Source organism: Lepus europaeus, chromosome X (assembly GCF_033115175.1).
Source record: "Lepus europaeus isolate LE1 chromosome X, mLepTim1.pri, whole genome shotgun sequence".
Classification (NCBI taxonomy): domain Eukaryota; kingdom Metazoa; phylum Chordata; class Mammalia; order Lagomorpha; family Leporidae; genus Lepus; species Lepus europaeus.
The window spans coordinates 100,009,772-100,029,119 of record NC_084850.1 but is presented as its reverse complement, the minus strand read 5'-3'; the positions used below and the strand labels follow the sequence as shown (position 1 = coordinate 100,029,119).

Here is a 19,348-nt window from a genome sequence, read left to right as displayed (position 1 = left end):
AGAGAAGTTATAGGCAGGTACTAAAGAGCCTTGCCTCAGTTTCAAAGATGGAAAGCAAAGTGTGCATACTGCAAGGACCTGTGCTATGCCCTTGAATGGTCTGGAATGCTGAGTTTCCCTTCTGTAATCCTCCTTCCAAATCTCTGGCTTGCAGTTTTATCTTTCTGAAGCAGCAGGGGCCCTCACTTCAATCTCATCTTTCTTTTCTAAACTTCCATGTAGGAAGTTTGAGATCAGAAAAACCCAATTTGAAATGATGCCCATATACCTTCATTGGCCAAAACACCCCAAGTTATCAAGATCAGGCCCATATCTGACTTTGGAATAACCCATGAGGGACAAAGTATGAGAGCCAGAGAAAGACTGACCTGGTTGCAATGATCATCTCTGTGGGGTACTTGGCCTTCAGGATTTTGTTCAACTCGGTGCTTGCAGATTCTAAGTGTTGGATGGCAGCAGCCTGAGAGGGTGGGAAGGGTACTCAGTCCTGGAATCACTGCACTGTGACATAACGTGTTGCCTATTCTCATCCCAAACAGCCTCATTACTTATTATTGACTTGACCAGCAACTCAACTGCCTCTCTGGAAATAATCACAAAGGATTCTTGTCGAAGACTCCCTAGTCAAAGACTGTTTGACATAATCTTAGGTATGTGGCTATTCTTTAAAGAAAGGATATATTCAATCTCCTCTTACTTAAATGAGTAGTCATATGAAGAGATTAAAACTCATATGAAGGGAGGTACTGTTTGCCCCATGTTTCGAATGACCGAACTGTCTCATATTGCAGAGCTAGTAAATAAGAGAATTGGGATTCAAATTTACATCTTTCTGATGCCAGAGTGTCACCTATTAAATAATATTACTAATAATAACAGCATCCACTTATATAGTACTGACTATCTGCCAGGCTCTGTTCTAAGCTATATGTGTAGTATTTTTTATGTAATCCTCACAACAACCCTGTAAGGACTATTTATTATCCATTTCTATTTCTCAAGTGGCAGAGCCTGAATTCAATTCCAGGTAATATGATTCTTGAGTCTGTACTCTTAATTACAAATTCTGTTCCTCCTCCTATGACTCCCCTATGTCCAAACATCTGCCAGGTCTGGATAAATCTATTTCTTCTGAATGTCTCAAATGTGACAGCTGTCCTCACCCCTGTAACCTCTTCACCAGTTCAGATCACCACCCGCTCTTGTCTGGATACAGTGAGCATTTATTAACTTTTCTCCCTGCCTCTAATCTTTATTCCATCAATTGTTTCTCCATACTCCATAAAACCCCACTGTTTAAACAGTGGATATATATATGATAAAGCAAGCATACTAAAAGTTTAATGGTAGAATAGCCATTTCAGCTTTCTTGTATGTTTGGAAATCTTCATAATCAAATTAAAAAAGACCCTTCTATAACTCTCAAGGCTTTTAGGATAAACGTCCAGACCTCCTACCAGTTTACTATACCCTTCCTGGCTTGACACCTGATTTCTTCTCCAGCCTCATCTTAGTCACTCTTTCTCCGCATGGCTCCTACCTGGCACCTATGCCATAGCCATTATGAATGTATTTCAGTGCTGTGAATATTCCATGCTTTCCTTTGCCTTTGGAACAACACATGCTGTTTTATCTATCTGGAACAGACTTGCTCTTTATCATCCTGGTTAACTCCCTCTGATCTTCAGGCCTCTTTTGAAATGCAACTTCTTCTGAGAAGCTTTCCCTGATTCCCACCCCCTCCCGGACAGATATAAAACTACTGCTGTGTATTTCCAGCTCTTTCTACTTTCTATACTAACACTCATACTACTTTCTTAAAAATATTTATTTTTCTATATATCTTGAGTAGATTATGAGCTCCATGATAAGCAGGGACTATGTTATTCTTCTTTACCCACTAGCATAAAAGAACAGCTCCTAGAATAGTAAGAGCTCACTCGAAGCAGTTGCTCCATAAATATTTTCAATGAATTGACAGTAAATGACTGAATGAATTATGTCCCCATTGCCTCACATAGTTCTTGGTAAACAGTTGCTGACTGACATGCCCCTGGTCCTCAATGATCTCATCCTCACCAAGTCTGTGGAAAATACAAAAGCTTCTCTTTTGACTTTGTCTATTATTTCACTATACTAAAGATGTTGGCCTGAGTGACAGCTGGGTAGAACTTACCTCAAATTGTGGGATGTCCATTTCAACCTGTCCTTTTGGCAATGGGCTTTGCTTGGGAGTCTCACGGATCATCACACTCCATCTGAAATGAAGCGAAAAGACAGATAGATACTCAGGGTTCCATTTCCTCACAAGTGAAAAATCCATGCTTCACAGGCCAAGAAAGAGATCATGAGGTTTACGTGGTAGAGGGTGCCCAAGCTATCTCAGCTCACCTGATATCAAGGTATACCACAAGAGGGGTCTCTGCCTTAGGAACTTTCCTCCCAGGGCTCTCAGAGAACAGTGCTTCTCAACCACAAGTCATCATCAAGATCATCTGAGGTACTTTGGTAAAACACACATACCAGCATCCTGCCCAAGACCTACTGCATAAGATTATTTAAGATTATTTGTGGTAGTGCTTGGTGTGATATCCTGAAAAGCTTCCCCAGGAGATCCTTATGGGCAGCCATCAATCAAATGTTCATATATGCCCCACCACAGATACTCATTTTTTTCCTCAGGAGATAGGATGGCACTGCTCTCTCTTCTGTAGAGCAGAGATAGTCTAAGCCAGTTGTTTCTGAACTGGCCCTCCCCTTTAGTTTACCTGAGATGCTGATAGCAGTATAGATACACTATGGTGATGACACTATAGACTCTTTCCCAAGAAACCCTGCTTACACAGACACTTGGTCATACAATTTGAAAGAGGTCCACAGAATCTTTGAAATGTATCCATGGGGCCCTTGCTCTAGAGTCTTTTAGATTTCGAGAGGTGCTTCAGTGATGTTTGAAGGATAAATGGTAGACCTTAGTTCCCTATGAGAAAAGCCCCGCACTCTCCAACTGCTCTACTTTTGAGGCAGAAGGGAAATGAGGTCCTCTGAGAGAGGCTAGAGTATTGCTGCCTGACATGATGTAACTGGGAACAAGCCATGTGGGACTGAAAGAGGTGCAAGGACCTGGTCCTTTGGCCACTCACCTGTCTAGTATCCTCACACTGGCCTGCTCCACTCTGTTGAGGATGTCCAAAGGGGACTCGTTTTTACTCCAGAATGCACCCCAGCCAAGGACACGTGCCAGATCATTACCGGTTCCAAGTGGGATGATAGCCAGCTGACACTGCAGGAACAAAAGGAGGCACCCATTTCAGACAGTCTTGCTACCAAAGTTTCATCCCCGCAAGAACCCAGGTGGTGCTATTTGGGAAGCATTCCAGTCTTAAAGCCAGTGATTTTAAGGGACTTCTAGGAAGTGTGATGGGAGGAGGCTTGAAGTGATGGAATGTTTCCCTAAGAAGTTGGGCCCTATTCTTAGCAGTACAGAACTGACATCAGTAAACGGAAAGTTACTGAAACATGCCAATATTCACAGCCATGCTGACAAAAGAGAAACATGGCTACAAATTTCTGTGTGGCTTGGGTCAAGGTGGAGGAAGAAGAGCAAGGGACTTCCCAGAAAGAGGCAAGTTTCTGCCACTTTTGGATTCAGGAAATAAAACCAGCAATGTTAGCAGAAGGAGGAAATTGGGGCCTGAATGCTGTCTGTGGCTGCTTTTTGGCTTGCTCTCCTCTTTAACTTTTCACTTTAAAGCTTGGAGAATAAAGCACTGCTCATTCTTTCTGCCAACTCCTTTCTGCCCTCCTTCACATAGAGGACAAGAAAATGGTGTAAGTGGGAATCTACCAGTCAGGTTGACTGTGCAGCTTATGAGAAACTCATATTTTGCAAACAGGGAGACTTGGGACTTCTTGGGATTGGCAACTCTGGACCTCTACCGTCTCTAGCAATGGCTAAACTGGGGCAACCAGGGACTCACCCTATCATGCAACCCAAAGGCATCCATCAAGGATAGGACCCAGCTCACGCTGCCATCTCCACCACAAACCAGAACACGAAAGCGAGCAAAGTTCTTGAACATGCACAGTCTGCAAGGAAGAAGGAGAAAGGAACTTACTTCATGAACAACTGGGTTTTACAGTTTTCTTACAACATGTCCTGGACTCAAGGACTGCTTTGGCACCTTGCTGACAGACTACCTGCCTTCTCCCCTTTAGTTCCTTACACTTCCGTATACCTAGGACCACGGTCTCAGAGATCAGGCCTTGCCTCAACTCATACTCTTTACTGGCAAAACTTGTTCTGGAAGCCACTAGTAGCCTAATCAAAACCATTTGCCAGAGCCTAAGGACAACGCCTTGCATGGTGGCCAGTGGGCTCAGAGGAACCAGGACTGAATAGAGATATGGTCGCCAAATAAAACAAGCCTGTAGTGAAGATTATATATAATTATTAATACATAATATATATTTTATATATAAATATATAATCAGCATATATAATTATTATATAATATATAATTGTATATTTATAATATATTATATTATGTATTATATTATATTGTTAATATATAATTATATATTAATAAATAATGGGTTTGAAGCGATTACTGGGGAGAGTTCTCCAATCAGTCAACTGAAACCCATTAGGATTATGTGTTTGTGTCCCACCCTGACAAATCAGATATTTCCTGCCCAGGTACCAGCACCGATGCCAGAAATTCTATCTTAGTCCATACTGTATATAGAGAGGAGTTCCTACTATATACCCTACTATATCCCTTACCCCCACTTACCCTGCTTCAGGTCCACCCTTTGATAGATCAAATACTTGAGACGGGTTTAGATATTGCTTGAATTTTCGGAGGAAAACGATCCCTTGATGATCACCGCTTTTGGAGTTGATGAAGATGAGAAGAGGGCATGAACAGGCAGATGACCAATCAAGATTCCAGAAGTCTGGAGATACTACTAATTGTCCTGATATACACATGCAACAAAAAGAAGGGGAAAAGGAGGAAAGGACCATTGAGATAGAAGCAAATCATTTCAAATCATCACATTTTACAAGGATTTCTGGAGTCCCAGTCCTAGTCTCCTGAGACTGAAGAGCAGATAGAAAAGTCAGAACACCACCCAAAGTGACTTAGAAGTCTCTGTCCATTTGCCAGGCAAACAATGTTTGCTGAGTGACTACCATGTGCTATGCATCATGTCAGATATTGATAAGGGTACAGCCTCTGCCTTGAGCTGAGGGGAAAGATCCATACACAAGAAACTCAGGAAATTGGTACCAAAATGAAGGACTAGTAAAACTCTGTAGGGGAAACTGAGGAAGGAAGGGATTAAGAGCTCGGGAGGAGAACCAGCACACCAACTGTTTGTCTTTCTGTTTGAGTTAGCTCAGTTCTCACAGTGAGAAGATGCCAGGTGAGGAGAGATGCAAGGGATAGGCACCCCAAGTATCAATGTGGGGTGAAGCAAAGAGCTCTAATCACTTCTCTAAGGCTATGGCAGAGCAATCTGTGTGATCACACCAACTTCCAGGGAAAACAGGATGATAGGGAAATTGTCTGCATGGGAGGAGAAAGCTCTTAATCACCCAACACTGACGTCACCCATGGAGAAGTGGGGTTTACAGTACTCTAAATAGCCAAAGCCTGCCAGCTCGTGCTGAGTCTTATAGCCTTTTGGCAGGGAAACAGGCAATGTGCAATGGCCCCCACAGAGAGAGACACTAGACCTCGGAGCAAACCCCCGCACCTCGGAGTGCATGGCTTGCAAGGAATGCCCTAGCAAAAATAAACACGTAGGGTGAGAAGCACAAGACTTACTCCTAAATGGGGGTGGAGGGAGGGAGGTTGAGATTCCCATTTGTTGTAACCTGAAGGAAATCTGTTTGAGCAGATGTAAGGGTTGTTTTGTCTCAAAAAAAAAAAAAATCTAAGGGAGTTTCTTCTACGGGTCAATTTGAACTCATTGGCCCCTAAGGATAGAAGGCATCCTCATCCTGCTAGTGAGTTATGCAGCAAATTTTCAGGGCTTCTTGGACTCACAACTATAAGGGGAGCCTGCTGTGTCCCTTCAGTAGCATAGCTCAGAAGTACTTACTTTCCCTGAATACATTATCCAAAAGTAGTGGTCCTCTCAACAATTTTTTAATAACAGGCAACATTGTGTGTGTTAATAACATTATTAACATAGTAAGGTACTATGTGCCCTGGGGAGGGCAATTTAACAGTATCTATAAAAATTGCAAAGGCTTATGCATTTTACCCAGTCATCCCAATTCTGAGAATTTTTCCTATGTCTGTAAAACAACATGCCTGAGGATGTTCATTGCGGTATTGTTTATAATAGTGAAAGATTGAGAACTATCAAATTCAGCATCAGTAGGGGGCTGGTTAAATAAGTTATGGTATATCTAGATAATGGGATATTCTGTAGCTGTCAAAAAGAGTGGGGAATGCGGCTGGCATTGTGCATAATGGGTTAAGCTGCCACAGTGGGTTAAGCTATCTGCAATGCCAGATTCCTCATTGCAGTGGCAATTTGAGTTCTGGCTTCTCTGATCCCAATTTAGCTCACTGCTAATGTGCCTGGTAAAGCAATGGAAGATGGTCCAAGTGCTTGAGACCCTGCACTCATGTGGGAGACCCGGACTGAAGCTCTTGATTTCTGGCTTTGACCTGGCTCAGCACTGGCTATGGCAGCCATTTGGAGAGTGAACCAATGGATGGAAGATACCTCTTTCTCCTTGTCTCCCTGTCTCTCTGTAACTCTGCCTTTCAGATAAATAAAAATAAATCTAATAAAAAAATGTGAGAAAGAAATTGTCTGTTGATAGGGAAGGGTCTCCAAAAGACACTGTAAAAGAGAAAATAGGAAGATACAGAACAGTGTGTGTGGTATTAAAGGTGGGGGGGGGGGTGAGGCACTGTGGCATAGCGGGTAAATCTGCCGCCTGCAGTGCCGGCATCCCACATGGGCGCCAGTTTGAGTTCCGGCTGCTCCAATTCCAATCCAGCTCTCTGCTATGGCCTGGGAGGGCAATAGAGGATGGCCCAAGTCCTTGGGCCTCTGCACCCACATGGGAGACCTGGAAGAAGCTCCTGGCTCCTGGCTTCAGATCGGCACAGCTCCCATCATTGCGGCCAATTGGGGAGTAAACCAGCAGGTGGAAGACCTCTCTCTCTCCCTCTCCCTCTTTTTTTCCATAACCCTGCCTCTCAACTAAATAAATAAATCTTTAAAAAAGTGGGGGGAGGACAGGAAGGTATTCAGAGAACTAATTATGGTAGTCAACTGCTAGTAGGAACAGGGAGGATGCAGGAGACTGAGAAGATTTTTAAAAGGATGGCAATAAGTGTATGTATGTATATGTATGTATTTCTTTTGTTTTTAAATGGAACTATCTGAATATATTAGTCAAAAATTCAGTTAAGAATCAGGAAAAAAAGAATTACGCTAACGCTATCTACAAGTTAAATAGCCATGAGGGTGTAGCTGAAATCCTTTTTACATCTATTTGACAGCTTGGAGCCTGGGCTGCCTTCTGCCCCGTACTTCTACGAGAGAATGCACCTGTGTGCTACAGCTGCTTGCCCTCCAGTTGATTCACTAACCTAGAGCAAGCATCTTATCTTCCACAGGTGTTCATTTCTCCATATGTATGATAATAGCATGTTGCAATTATTCATAAAATAATCCTGAGTAAGGGTGAGAAACTACTCAATAAAGAGAAAATTCTGTAATTAAGGCAACTTGAACTTCAGCGTCAAACCTCATTTGGCCACAGACGTGAAGGAAACAAGAAGCAGAGCTTGTGGCAAGCCAATCCCAGGGGAATACAGGAGCCTCTGGCTCCCCTCCACCCCCCAGAGGCTGAGAATATGTGAACTTGAGCAAGGCTAGGTTGTCAAGAGAACCCTGTGAACCAGGTGACTTGGGTGCCATTGTGGGCTGGAATGTAGCAATGTTAGATTCCAACCAGGTCAACAACACTGCCAATGAGCTTGCTTTCGAACAGGCTGGTGTTACTGATGAACGCATGTCCTATGCTATTTCACAATCTTTATTGACAACTCACATGGAAACCTAGAAGGCTGGCTTGTCAACTGTGAAGTACTCAAAGCTGGAGGAAGAACGACTGGATGACACAATCAGGTTTGGAACATGCCTTCCACAGACTGATGGGTGAGAGTCCACAGATAAAATGTACAGGGAATAAATGTGAGTCTTGGCCTTTCGGCTGGAGGACATAAATTGCACTGGAACAGGACAATAGGGACTTGGCTTGGCAGCATCGAGTGTGAAAAGGGCTTAGGGGATTTAGTTGATTTTAAGCCCCAGATGAGTTAACAGCCTGAAAGAACCTTTCAAAAAAAAAAAAAAAAAGAGCTCATGCTTCTTTGAGCTGCATTAATATAATCACAGTGCCCCAAACCTAGGAGCCAGAAGCCTCTCTCAAATTTGTTCTTTTCACTCCACAGAAGTATACTAAATCGGTATAAAGTTGCCTTACTGTTCCCTTTGTTGCACTTTTAAAATCCTCTTTTATAAACATTAACTCAAACCTTTATAACACATCTGAGTATAATTCTCACCCCTACTGGCAGAAAACAAGTGATAGATGAGTTAGAGAGAGGTTGAGTAACTTGTCCAGGATCACACAGTACATGATGGAGTATGATCCCAGAACTGCTAGCATCAGCAGCAGCATCTTGGGGTGTGTTAGAAAGGCAACTTCTTGAGCCCTACCCAGATCTACTGAATCTAAAACTCTGCAGGCATTATCCCTATCTGTTGTATCTCCCCCCTCCCACCCAATATGGTTTTAGGGTTAAGGTTTGGCTACTCACCATTGCCTTTGGGGTCACTGAGAGCAGTGGGCGGAATGACTGATGAGCGATGGCTTCCGCAGCAACATTCCTTGGAAAACCGTCTCCGACAGCTGTCATGCACCTGAAACGATAAGAACAGAGCAGAGAAAAAAAAAGGAGGGGGGAAAGAAAAGGGATAACATTGATCAGTATTGAGCTCCAAGTCCAAGATTTAGATACCTAGTATACAAATTTTCCTTTCTGAGATGTGGTTCCATACCCCTACCTCATCTGGCCACTCCTACTCCACTCCATCCTGAGGCTGCTCTGACCCTGAGAGTGGCCTCAGAACTCTGGTCCTTTCAGAAGTGGCTTTCAGAAGATACTCATATGCAGGCACTGAGCAATCACTAGTCCTAGAGCACAATCATATAACCTACACAATGGGGTGCTTACGTGCGATGAAAGAGTGCTAATATTAATAATTTATTGCACTTCAATCCTCACAACTGTGTGTAGTATGGAAAATGTTATTAGGTGCATTTTAAAAACAAGCATGCCAAAGTTCAGAGAGGTAAAAGATCTTGCCCAAGGTCAATGATTCCACTGCCTTCCCCACAAGTGACCTTTCTGACATCTCTAAGCACCAGTCCTGGACAATTACATGAGTTTTAGAGGACATGAGTCTGGCCTGTTTATTCAAATATAATTTAAAGAGATCCAGAGGACAAGGAGTGTCTTCTAAGAAGAGGTTCATACTTCAGTTTCTTATTGTCTAGAAAACTCAGTTTGAGAGAAGCATCTAAAGGGTTATAAAGTCTGGATCAGAGTCTCTTTCTTAATTTTAGTTAAGTTATACAATTTTCATGTATTTCATATATACAGGTTTAAGACCATAGTGACACTTCCCCCTCTACCCTCATAGTCTCTTAACCTCAGCATTATTGATATTTCAGGCTAGATGGGAGGCTGTCCTGTGCATTATAAGAGAATCTAGACCTCTGCCTACTAGATGCAAGTAACACTGGCCCCTGACTTGTAATAATCAGAAGTGTCTCCAGACATGGCCAAGTGTCTCCTGGGTGGGGCAAAATATCCCTGGTTGAGGACCACTGGTTTAGAGGCATGCTATTGTTATAGTTAGGAGCATGATCTTTGTTGAATTGTGTATAAGGCTGCAACCTTGGGCAAATCACTTCACCATTCTGAACCTCACTTTTCTCATCTGTAAAATGGGGACACTGTAGCCTGGTTTAGGGTTGTTGTAAGGAGAAAGTGATACCATACATATAAAACACTCAATGCATAGAGGCAATAATAATGTGTTCATAACACTCATCATTATCAACCAACAATGATTACAAGTTCCTAAGACATAGTGAATGAGGAAAGGAAAGAGTTTGTTAAGGGTAGACTTAGAACTTCTTTTTTAGTTGTCCACACTACCATTAGACAGTTCAGCCTTTCATATTTTCTATGAGACCTTACAGCTTAAGAAATATCAAAGATGAGTCTTAAATATTTCTCCCAAAAACTATAGCCAGATCTGGACGAACAGGATACTAAGCTTTGGGTCTCTGAGGTTTCTATCAAACTTTAACACACCCTTTCTCTAGAAACCGAGTTCTCTAAGTATCAAGGAGATGAGGTGAGTCTTACCGTAGAATTGCACCAGAGACAGCGGAAGTCTTGAAGTCGTTGGTAACTGCCACAGCTCTCATGACATACTGCACATTCAGAGCTGAGAGGCATGTTTCCTTCTACCCATTGATGAGGCATGCTCTGCTGAAAGTTAAAAAGAACCAAAAAGTAGAAGTTAGAGATAAAGGAAAGGAAGGGCCAGTTGGAATAATTGTATCACCCCATGGAGGACAATCAGGTCAAAGCCCTAAGTTCTGCATGGCCCTGTCCTGTTCCTGTGCTAGTGGTCAATGATAGGTGGGAGTGAGGACTTTACTTTCTTTGAGATTTCTTGGATTGTGAATTTGAGAGAGAGGCCTCTTTTGCCTATCTGGAGATAGGAAGAAGTATTCTTTTCCTGTAGGTCTTGGCTGAAGGGGACATGGGACAGGGTGACCATGGGAGGGCATGGTTGGTTACTTACCACCTCATCTGCAGGCAGAAGAAGGTCATCAGTGATGGATAAGGTGTTCCATTTGCAGTCTTTGCTTGCTCTCAAAGCACATAATCTGTGAGATTTCACTTTGCACACTGTGAGAAGAGGAAGAAAAAAGGATAGGTATGAATATGGCTCTAATGAAGATTTTAATTCCCTTCCCTAAGCTGCATGGTGAGAACCTAGGTGCATTCTACATAGTTTGGATCCACCTCCAAGCCTTATTTCCAATATGATACAGCTTCTTGTTAATTAACAACTAAACTTTCTACTATCTGACTTAAATGGATATTGATGGTAAGAATGACATTTTCTATGATATGTATATATATATATATATATATATATATATATATATATATATATATAGGCCCATTCCCTCATATCTAACCCACCATTTTAATTCATGAGAATACTCCCTCATGCTAGTTTCCTCTCTTCTCTTGTCCTCAAATAGGGTTAATCCCACACCAGAGTCAGTGACCTAGAAGGGATCAATGATGCTAAAGACAAATGAGCTCTCTTTCCTACCCCCCTACTCCCCACCCCCCATTTCCACACACTGAGCCACAAGGAATCAGAAAGTTACCTTCACAGATAATGGCATCTCGAGATAAGGCAGGAATGCTCTCTCGGCAAATATTGCAATGCTGTGTCCTGGAACTGTGGCTGGAATACCAATAGTGCATTCCAACAAGGAAAGGGTTGTTTTCTGCTATAGGTATCTGAAATAAATCAAAGGAAAGTAAAAAATGGAGGGTTAATCACGGAGACAGATTAGGAAAGGCCATAAAATCTTCTGCCAAGTCTAAAACAGAGTGTGTGAAGTGGAAGGCTGTTAGTTGGAGCTTATATTTGTATTTTTTTCCAATGGTTTTAGTAAGGAAAAAGAATAGAGAGAATGATTTTGAAATTGGAGCTGAAAGCAGGAGCAATGCCCTTTATACTTCTTGGTCAACTATTGTCTTGGTTTAATCCAAGCAAAATATGTTGTGTTAGTCTTGGCTTCAATACTGTTCAAGTGCTAAACAATTGGAAATTTAGTTATATACACATTCTCTGGCCAGGGAAGAAAGGGATGAGGCAGGGCTCCAACATTAAACTAAGGAATACTTATCGGGCTTTAACTATCTCCTGGAGATATACACTACCCTTCCTAGCACTCCTGATGCCAGGTGAGCAGAGCGTTGGTTTCCCCAGACAACAGTTGTGTCTCAGGCTTCTTGCTCAGATATTCTTTTCTGAATACCACATTCTGCCTATGGCAGTTTCCTGGTTAATCAATTTAATGCATTCAATAATTCATTAAACAGAGATTTCCCAAACAACTACAATATACTTGGCACATGTATAGGCATTTGGGATATAGCAATGAGCAAGACAAAGTCCCTGCCCTCATGGAGTGACATTCTGTCTGTTATCTTTCATGATATTGAATTTGACATTTATTCTTAATCTGCCTGCAGATGCTGCATTTTTATGTCACAGCCTGACTTTTTATGACTGTGAGGAAGGCATAGGTTATATTGGCTTTGAGTTTTGGGGTTCAAAGGAGAAGGGAGGAATGGACACTGAGAACCCTCAAGTTCTTTCTGGGTTGTACATTTCATAAAACTTTGGTGGCATCTCTCTAATTTCTATGAGTGTCTAATTTATCTCCTTCTCTGCCTTCCTAGACATAGGCATACACACAGCTTTTTATTCTTTTATTATAAGAGGTTGGGTGTATAAAAGTGTGATAAGATTTTTAAATTAACTCTATATTCTTCCTGACAGCAGCTGACAGTGGTCCTTTAGAGACAACACAACTGAAGGCTCTCTAGCACACTAAGTGTACAACCTTGATTGTTTTATAGGAATTCACTATTCATAGCATGAACATATCATGTACATAGTTCTCTGATTCTTCCTCCCCACCTTCTGGCATCCCAGTTAGGTGCTCTGTGGCTATTACTGGATTGACCTGGGAACTTCTGGAAGGAAAAACTACTTTGTTGAACCATTGTCGCACAAGGCCTAGGACTGCTGTGTCAGGGCAATGTTTGCTGTATATTTAAACCCTAGAAAGTCTTATGAGGAACCAAGTGGAAGGTAGGGAATCCTGAGAAAACAATGTACTCTTGGCTTTGGCAATCTGAGCTTCCAGCACCATACTACTCCCCAGGATATTGATTGTAACTCTACAAACATCTTCCTTTCTTTCTCTCAATCTCCCTCTCTTCTCCAATAATTTCTAAGACCTTATACTAGATAGCATCTAACATACTAAGCACTAGAGCTGCAGAGATGTATTAGCCACCACTGTTTCCCTCAAGGAGCTCAGAATCTATTGGAGGAGACACATTTGAAATGCACCATCCTAGTGTACAGAGGCAAGAAAGCTCTTCTAGAATGTGCTAGATACTAAAAGACCAAGTGGAAGAAATGCAGAACTCTGATTGGACTGAATATTGAATTTCATAGTTCAACTGGCTATGGAATACAAAGGAATATATTTAATAAACATTGCTCAGGTTCAACAGGTGAGGAGATGGAGTCTATATTCTATCATATTCTATAAAGAAACTTTGATGTATCTAAACCTGAGTGAGTATGCAGTAGGTCAAATTTTGACCCTCCAATAATAGGTTTAAGTCCTAATACCTCATACCTATGAATATGACCTTATTTGGAAATAGAATATATATTTAGATAAATAGATATAGATATAGATAGATATAGATATAGATAGATATAGATATATAATCAAGTTAATATGAGGTCATACTAGATAAGAGTAGGCTTTAATATGATGACTAGTATTTTTATGAGAAGAGGGAAATCTGAACACCATCACATACAGAGAGCAGAGCACCTTGTGAAGATACAGAGCAAACAGATACCACAAACAGTAGAGGCACATGTTGGAGTGACATATCTGCAAGCCAAGGGATGCCAGCGTTAGCTTGCAATCAGAAGAAGTTAGGGAGAGGCAAAGAAGGATCTTCCCATGGAGCCTTCAGAGACAGCACAGCCCTGCCAACACCTTGATTTCAGATTTCTAGACTCCAGGACTATTAGGGAATAAGTTACTTCTGTTCTAATCCACATAGTGTATGTCAGTCCTAGGAAGCTAATACAGATTTTGGTAATGGAAAATAGGTGCTTCTGTAACAGATAACTGAAAATATGGGAATGTCTCTGGAATTGTGTCATAGGTAAAGGCTGGAGGAATTTTGAGGTACCTGATAGAAAAAGGCTTCCTTAACTTGAGCAGAATGTTGCTATAAATGTGGACATTAAAGTTGCTTCTGGTGAGGCCTCAGATGGAAATGAGGAAATGGAATAAAGATGATCCTTTTTATAAAGTGGTAGCAAATTTGAATTGTATTGTACTGTTTGGAGAAAAGCAGAATGTGTGATAAACTTGGATATTTATCTGAGGATATTTCCAAGCAAAGTATGGAACGTGTGGCTTGATTCCTCTTGGGTGTTTATAGTAAAATGTGAGAGGAAAGAGATGCATTGAAAAGGAACTTTTGTTAGCCTGTTCAGGTTGCTGTAACGATTGAGTGCTGTAATAGATTGAGTGGCTTAAACAATAGAAATCTTTTTTTTTTGACAGTTTAGAACTGAGAAGTCCAAGATCAAAGTGTCTGTCAAACAATTTTGTTGCTAGTGAGGGTTCTGTTCCTGGAGTTCAGATGACCACCTTCTCACTGTGTGCTCATATGGCCTTTCCTCAATATGTGAATGTGAATAAAAAAAGATATTTTTCCTCATTTTTGTAAGGAAACCAGTTCTGTTTGGTTATGCTCCCACTAGTATGGCCTCACTTAACGTTGATTACTTTCTAAAGGTCCTGTCTGCAAATACAGTCACATTAGGCTAGCATAGGACTTCAACATATGGATCTGGGATACAGTGATACAATGTAGTCCATAACAGAGCTACTAAGTGAAAAGCCACCACAGCTTGAAGATTTAGCAAATTCTCATCCTATCCATACTGCAAAATATAGGAAAATGTTCTCTGGAGAGAATACCAAGGATATAACTGGACAAATTTTGCTGGAGATACTAGGTGTGGAACACATGGATCCAATGAACTACCTGAGAAAAACATTGTCAGCTTGGACTAAAGGGGACAAACAGGACAAAATGAAAAAAGTTTGTCAGACTTCTAAGATTCTACAGGTACGAAACAACCTAATAATCACTACTCAGCTGTGAACATGCGTTATCCTTCAGGAAAATGGAAGAATGATTTCCAAACTGGCTCAGAGGCTAGTAAGGCTGATGAAGGAGGCTCAAATATTAGAGTGAGGAATCTGCAAGCTGAAGAACAACAGAGATTGCCAGAAACCTACAGAAGGTAGCAAGAAGCAAAGGATTCCCTCCTAAAGCCTTCAGAGCAATCATGTCCCTGCTGACTCTGATTTCCAATTTCTAGCCTCCAGGACCATGACAATATATTTCTGTTGTTTTAAGCCATAATGTTTATGGCAATTTGTTACTGTAGCACTGGGAAACTAATACAGTGTGTCATTACAGGCCTTTCTACTTGTTGACACAGATCGAAAATCCAATTTGCAAAAAACAAAATAAAACAAAACTGTGGCTGTACACAAACCACTGATCTCTTCATGCAAAGGAAGGCAGCTTGACTTAAAGTTTGCAGAGTGTGGTTGTCTGGTTTTTATGTTTGATTTTTATCCTCTCTAATATACTTAAGTAAATACATTCATGCAGAGTCCATTGCTCCAAATACTTCACTTGCAATAGACTGAATGTTCATATCCAATCCTCCACTCCCAAATTCACATGTTGAAATTCTAAGCCTCAATGTGATGGTAACAAGAGGTAGAACTTTTGGGAGGTGACTCTCATGAAAGTGGAGCTTTCATGAATGGACCTAGTGCTCTTATGAAAGAGATCCCAGAAATATCTTTCACTCTCATTTCTGTGATAAGATGACAGGAGATGGATGTCTGTGAAGCAAGAAGTGGATCCTCACCAGAAACTGAATCTGCTAGCACCTTTATCTCAGCTCTCTCAGCATTCTGAAATGCAAGAAGTAAATGTTTTGTTTAAGCCACCCAGCGTGTGGTGTTTTGCTATAACATTCCAAATTGAGTAAAACAGGAATTGGTACCAATGTGTGAGAGTACTGCTGAAAAAAATGCCTAAAACTGTGGAAACATCTTTGGGATTAGATAATGCTAGATAATGGGCAAATGCTGGAAGACCCTCCAGATACATGGTACAAAACTCCTAGATTGACATGAATGGAATCTTAAAGCCAATTCTGGGGAAAGAAGAGCTGTAGAGAAAAATCTCTATTTTCTTTGAGAGTACATAAGTAATCACAAACACAATCTTGGTGGAAATATGGACAGAAAAGGCCATTCTATTGAGATTTCAAACAGGATAGAGGACCGTGTTATTGGACAATGGAGAAAAGGTGATCTTTTGTTTTGAAGTGGCAAATATCTTGGTTTAATTGTGTTTGTGTTCTAGTGTTTTGTGGTAAGTAGAACTTGGGTGTGATAGTAATGGATATTTAGCTGAAAACATTTGGATCCTCTTGACTGCTTATAGTAAAATATGGGAAGAGGTGTGATATAAGAAAGATGGAGGAATAGGAGTTCTCTGGATTCATTCCCCCTCCAACAGAAATTCATCTAAGAGTCATCTACAGAAAAGAATACCACTATGATTGTTTCAAAACTTGGAATTGAGGGTGAAACACTCTTTTGGGCCACAGAATTGAGAAAAGAGAAAACCCAAGATCAAATGGCAATAGGAAGGCTTTTCTTTGACCACACTATGCTTCCTCCATCCAAACCAGTAGAGCACCAGTTAAGAAGAATTCCCCTAGAATCAAAGTTTCTACAGTGGGAAATGTGAGTTGGAGACAGACAGCCAGTTTCCCAATCATTCTGGTCTTCTTCAGAAGCTTACTCCAGCCTTGTCCCATGGGAAACGCTGAACATACTGGCAGGGCTAGACTACCTGGAATCAGAAACAAAGAATGAGGGTGGGGCTCACAGTAATTAGGATGTGGATCATGATCACTGCAGCCAGTGGGGACATCACACCAGAGAAACTAGCAATAGCATCGCACTACAGGAAACATCTCCACAAGCCTTCCATGCTTAAATTCCTAGCCAGTTTCCCCTAGACAACCAAGTACTCTTTTTAAGATGTCTGTAGTCCAAGAGGCAACTGTGGATTAGCAGTCAATCCACAGAGTGAGCACCTGGGCCTGCCCAACCCTAGCAGTGTAGCGTGATAAAACTAAGTTCTGGTGTTTGCAATTAGTTTCCCCAGCCTAGAAAGCAATTTCAGGTCAGCTATTATCCATGGAGAAAACACCTCTCTGTGACCAACCATAGTGACAGAACAGAGATCCAACAAAGTTCCTGTGCTCCTGTTAGGTTTTCCTCAGATCAGGGGCTGGCATTGTGGTGTAGGAAGTTAAGTGCCTCCTGCAACACTGGCATCCCATATGGGTAAGTGTTCAAGTCCCGTGTACTCTACTTCTGATCCAGCTCCCTGATGATGATCTGGGAAAAGCAGAAGAAGATGGCCCAAGTGTTTGGGCCCCTGACATCCACATAGGAGACCCAGGAGAAGCTACTGGCTTCAACCTGCTCCAAAACTAGTAAGAGAAAAGAAATAATTAAAATTAGAGAAGAAACCAAAAAAACAATGCAAAAGATCAGCAAAACGAAAAGCTGTTTTTTTGAAAAAGTAAACAAAATTGATGCACCATTGACCCAAAGAAAGAAGACAGAAGACACAAATAATAAGCTTAGAGGTGAAAAAGGGAATGTAACTACAGACACAACAGAAATAAAAATAATGATCAGAAACCACTACAAAGAGCTGTATGCCAACAAACTGGGAAACATAGAAGAAATGGATAGATTCCTGGACACATACAACCTACCTAAATTGAACCATGAAGACAGAGAAAACCTAAACACACCCATAACCAACACAAAAATTGAATCCCTAATAAAGACCCTCCCAACAAAGAAAAGTACAGGACAAGATGGCTTTACTGCTGAATTCTGCCAGATATTTAAAGTGGAACTAACTCCAATTCTTCTCAAGCTATTCAAAACAATTGAAAGGGAGGGAATCCTCCCAAATTCTTTCTTCAAAGTCAACATCACCATAATTTCTAAGCCTGAAAAAGACAACAGAGAAAGAGAACTACAGACCAGTTTCCCTGATGAGCATAAACATAAAAATCCTCAACAAAATTCTAGCCAATCAAATCCAACAACACATCAGAAAGATCATTCACACAGACCAAGTGGGATTTATCCCCGGTATGCAGGGATAGTTCAACGTTAGCAAATCAGTGCGATACATCACATTAACAAACTGAAGAACAAAAATCATATGATTATCTCAATAGATGCATAGAAAGCATTTGATAAAATACAAAACCCTTTCATGATGAAAACTCTAAGCAAATTGGGTATGGAAGGAACATTCCTCAACACCATCAAGGCAATTTATGAGAAACCCATGGCCAGTGTCCCATTGAATGGGGAAAAGATGGAAGCATTCCCACTGAGATCCAGAACCAGACAAGGAAGATTACTATCACCATTGTTATTCAATATAGTCCTGAAATTAGCCAGAGCTGTACTGATCTGAAGCCAGGAGCCAGGAGCTTCTTCCAGGTCTCCTACGTGGGTACAAGGACCCAAGGACTTGGGCCATTCTCTACTGCCTTCTCAGGCCACAGCAGAGACCTGGATCTGTAGAAAAGCAGCCAGAACTAGAATCGGTGCCCATATGGGATACTGGTACTGCAAGTGGAGGATTAACCTACTACATTACAGCATTGGCTCCCCACAATACCTGATTTCAAAGCATACAACAAAGCTACCATAATTAAAACAGCACAATGGCTATTATCCAAAAGGCAACAACAAATGCTAGTGAAGATGTGGAGAATGTAAATTAGTGCAGCCACTGCGAAAAACAGTATGAAATTTTCTAAAAAAAAAAAAAAAAGAACTAGAAATATGTTCCAGCAATTCTGCTACTGGGTTTATATACCCACAAGATATGAACTCATTTTATCAAAGAGATACCTGCACTACCATGTTTATAGCAGCACTGCTCACAAAAGCCAAAATATGGAATCAACTGTGGTGTTCACCATCAGATGAATGGATAAAGAATATATATGCACACAATACAATGAAATATTCAATTATAAAAATAATGAAATTTTATCACTTGTAGCAAAATGGTAGGAACTGAAGGACATCGTGTTGAGTGAAATAATTCAGACACAGAACGACAAATATCACATATTCTCCCTTGTATGTGGGAGCTAAAATTAAGAAAAAAGAAATAAAGGAAATTTCTGAGTATATGAGTTTTGCTGCAAATACAGTGTT

General features: G+C 41.1%; 1 protein-coding gene across 1 annotated transcript in view; it reads right to left on the bottom strand.

Moving 5' to 3' along the window:
- Window positions 1–19,348, bottom strand: part of DGKK (diacylglycerol kinase kappa) — a 108,952-nt gene that overhangs the window by 25,441 nt on the left and 64,163 nt on the right. Inside the window, exons 5-13 of the mRNA XM_062184297.1 lie at window positions 11,528–11,663; window positions 10,927–11,033; window positions 10,482–10,604; window positions 8,862–8,964; window positions 4,797–4,980; window positions 3,981–4,089; window positions 3,144–3,283; window positions 2,177–2,258; window positions 369–460 (exon numbers count right to left, since the gene is read on the bottom strand). Of these exons, the coding sequence (XP_062040281.1) occupies window positions 369–460; window positions 2,177–2,258; window positions 3,144–3,283; window positions 3,981–4,089; window positions 4,797–4,980; window positions 8,862–8,964; window positions 10,482–10,604; window positions 10,927–11,033; window positions 11,528–11,663 (1,076 nt within the window). The remainder of the gene's footprint in view (window positions 1–368; window positions 461–2,176; window positions 2,259–3,143; window positions 3,284–3,980; window positions 4,090–4,796; window positions 4,981–8,861; window positions 8,965–10,481; window positions 10,605–10,926; window positions 11,034–11,527; window positions 11,664–19,348) is intronic.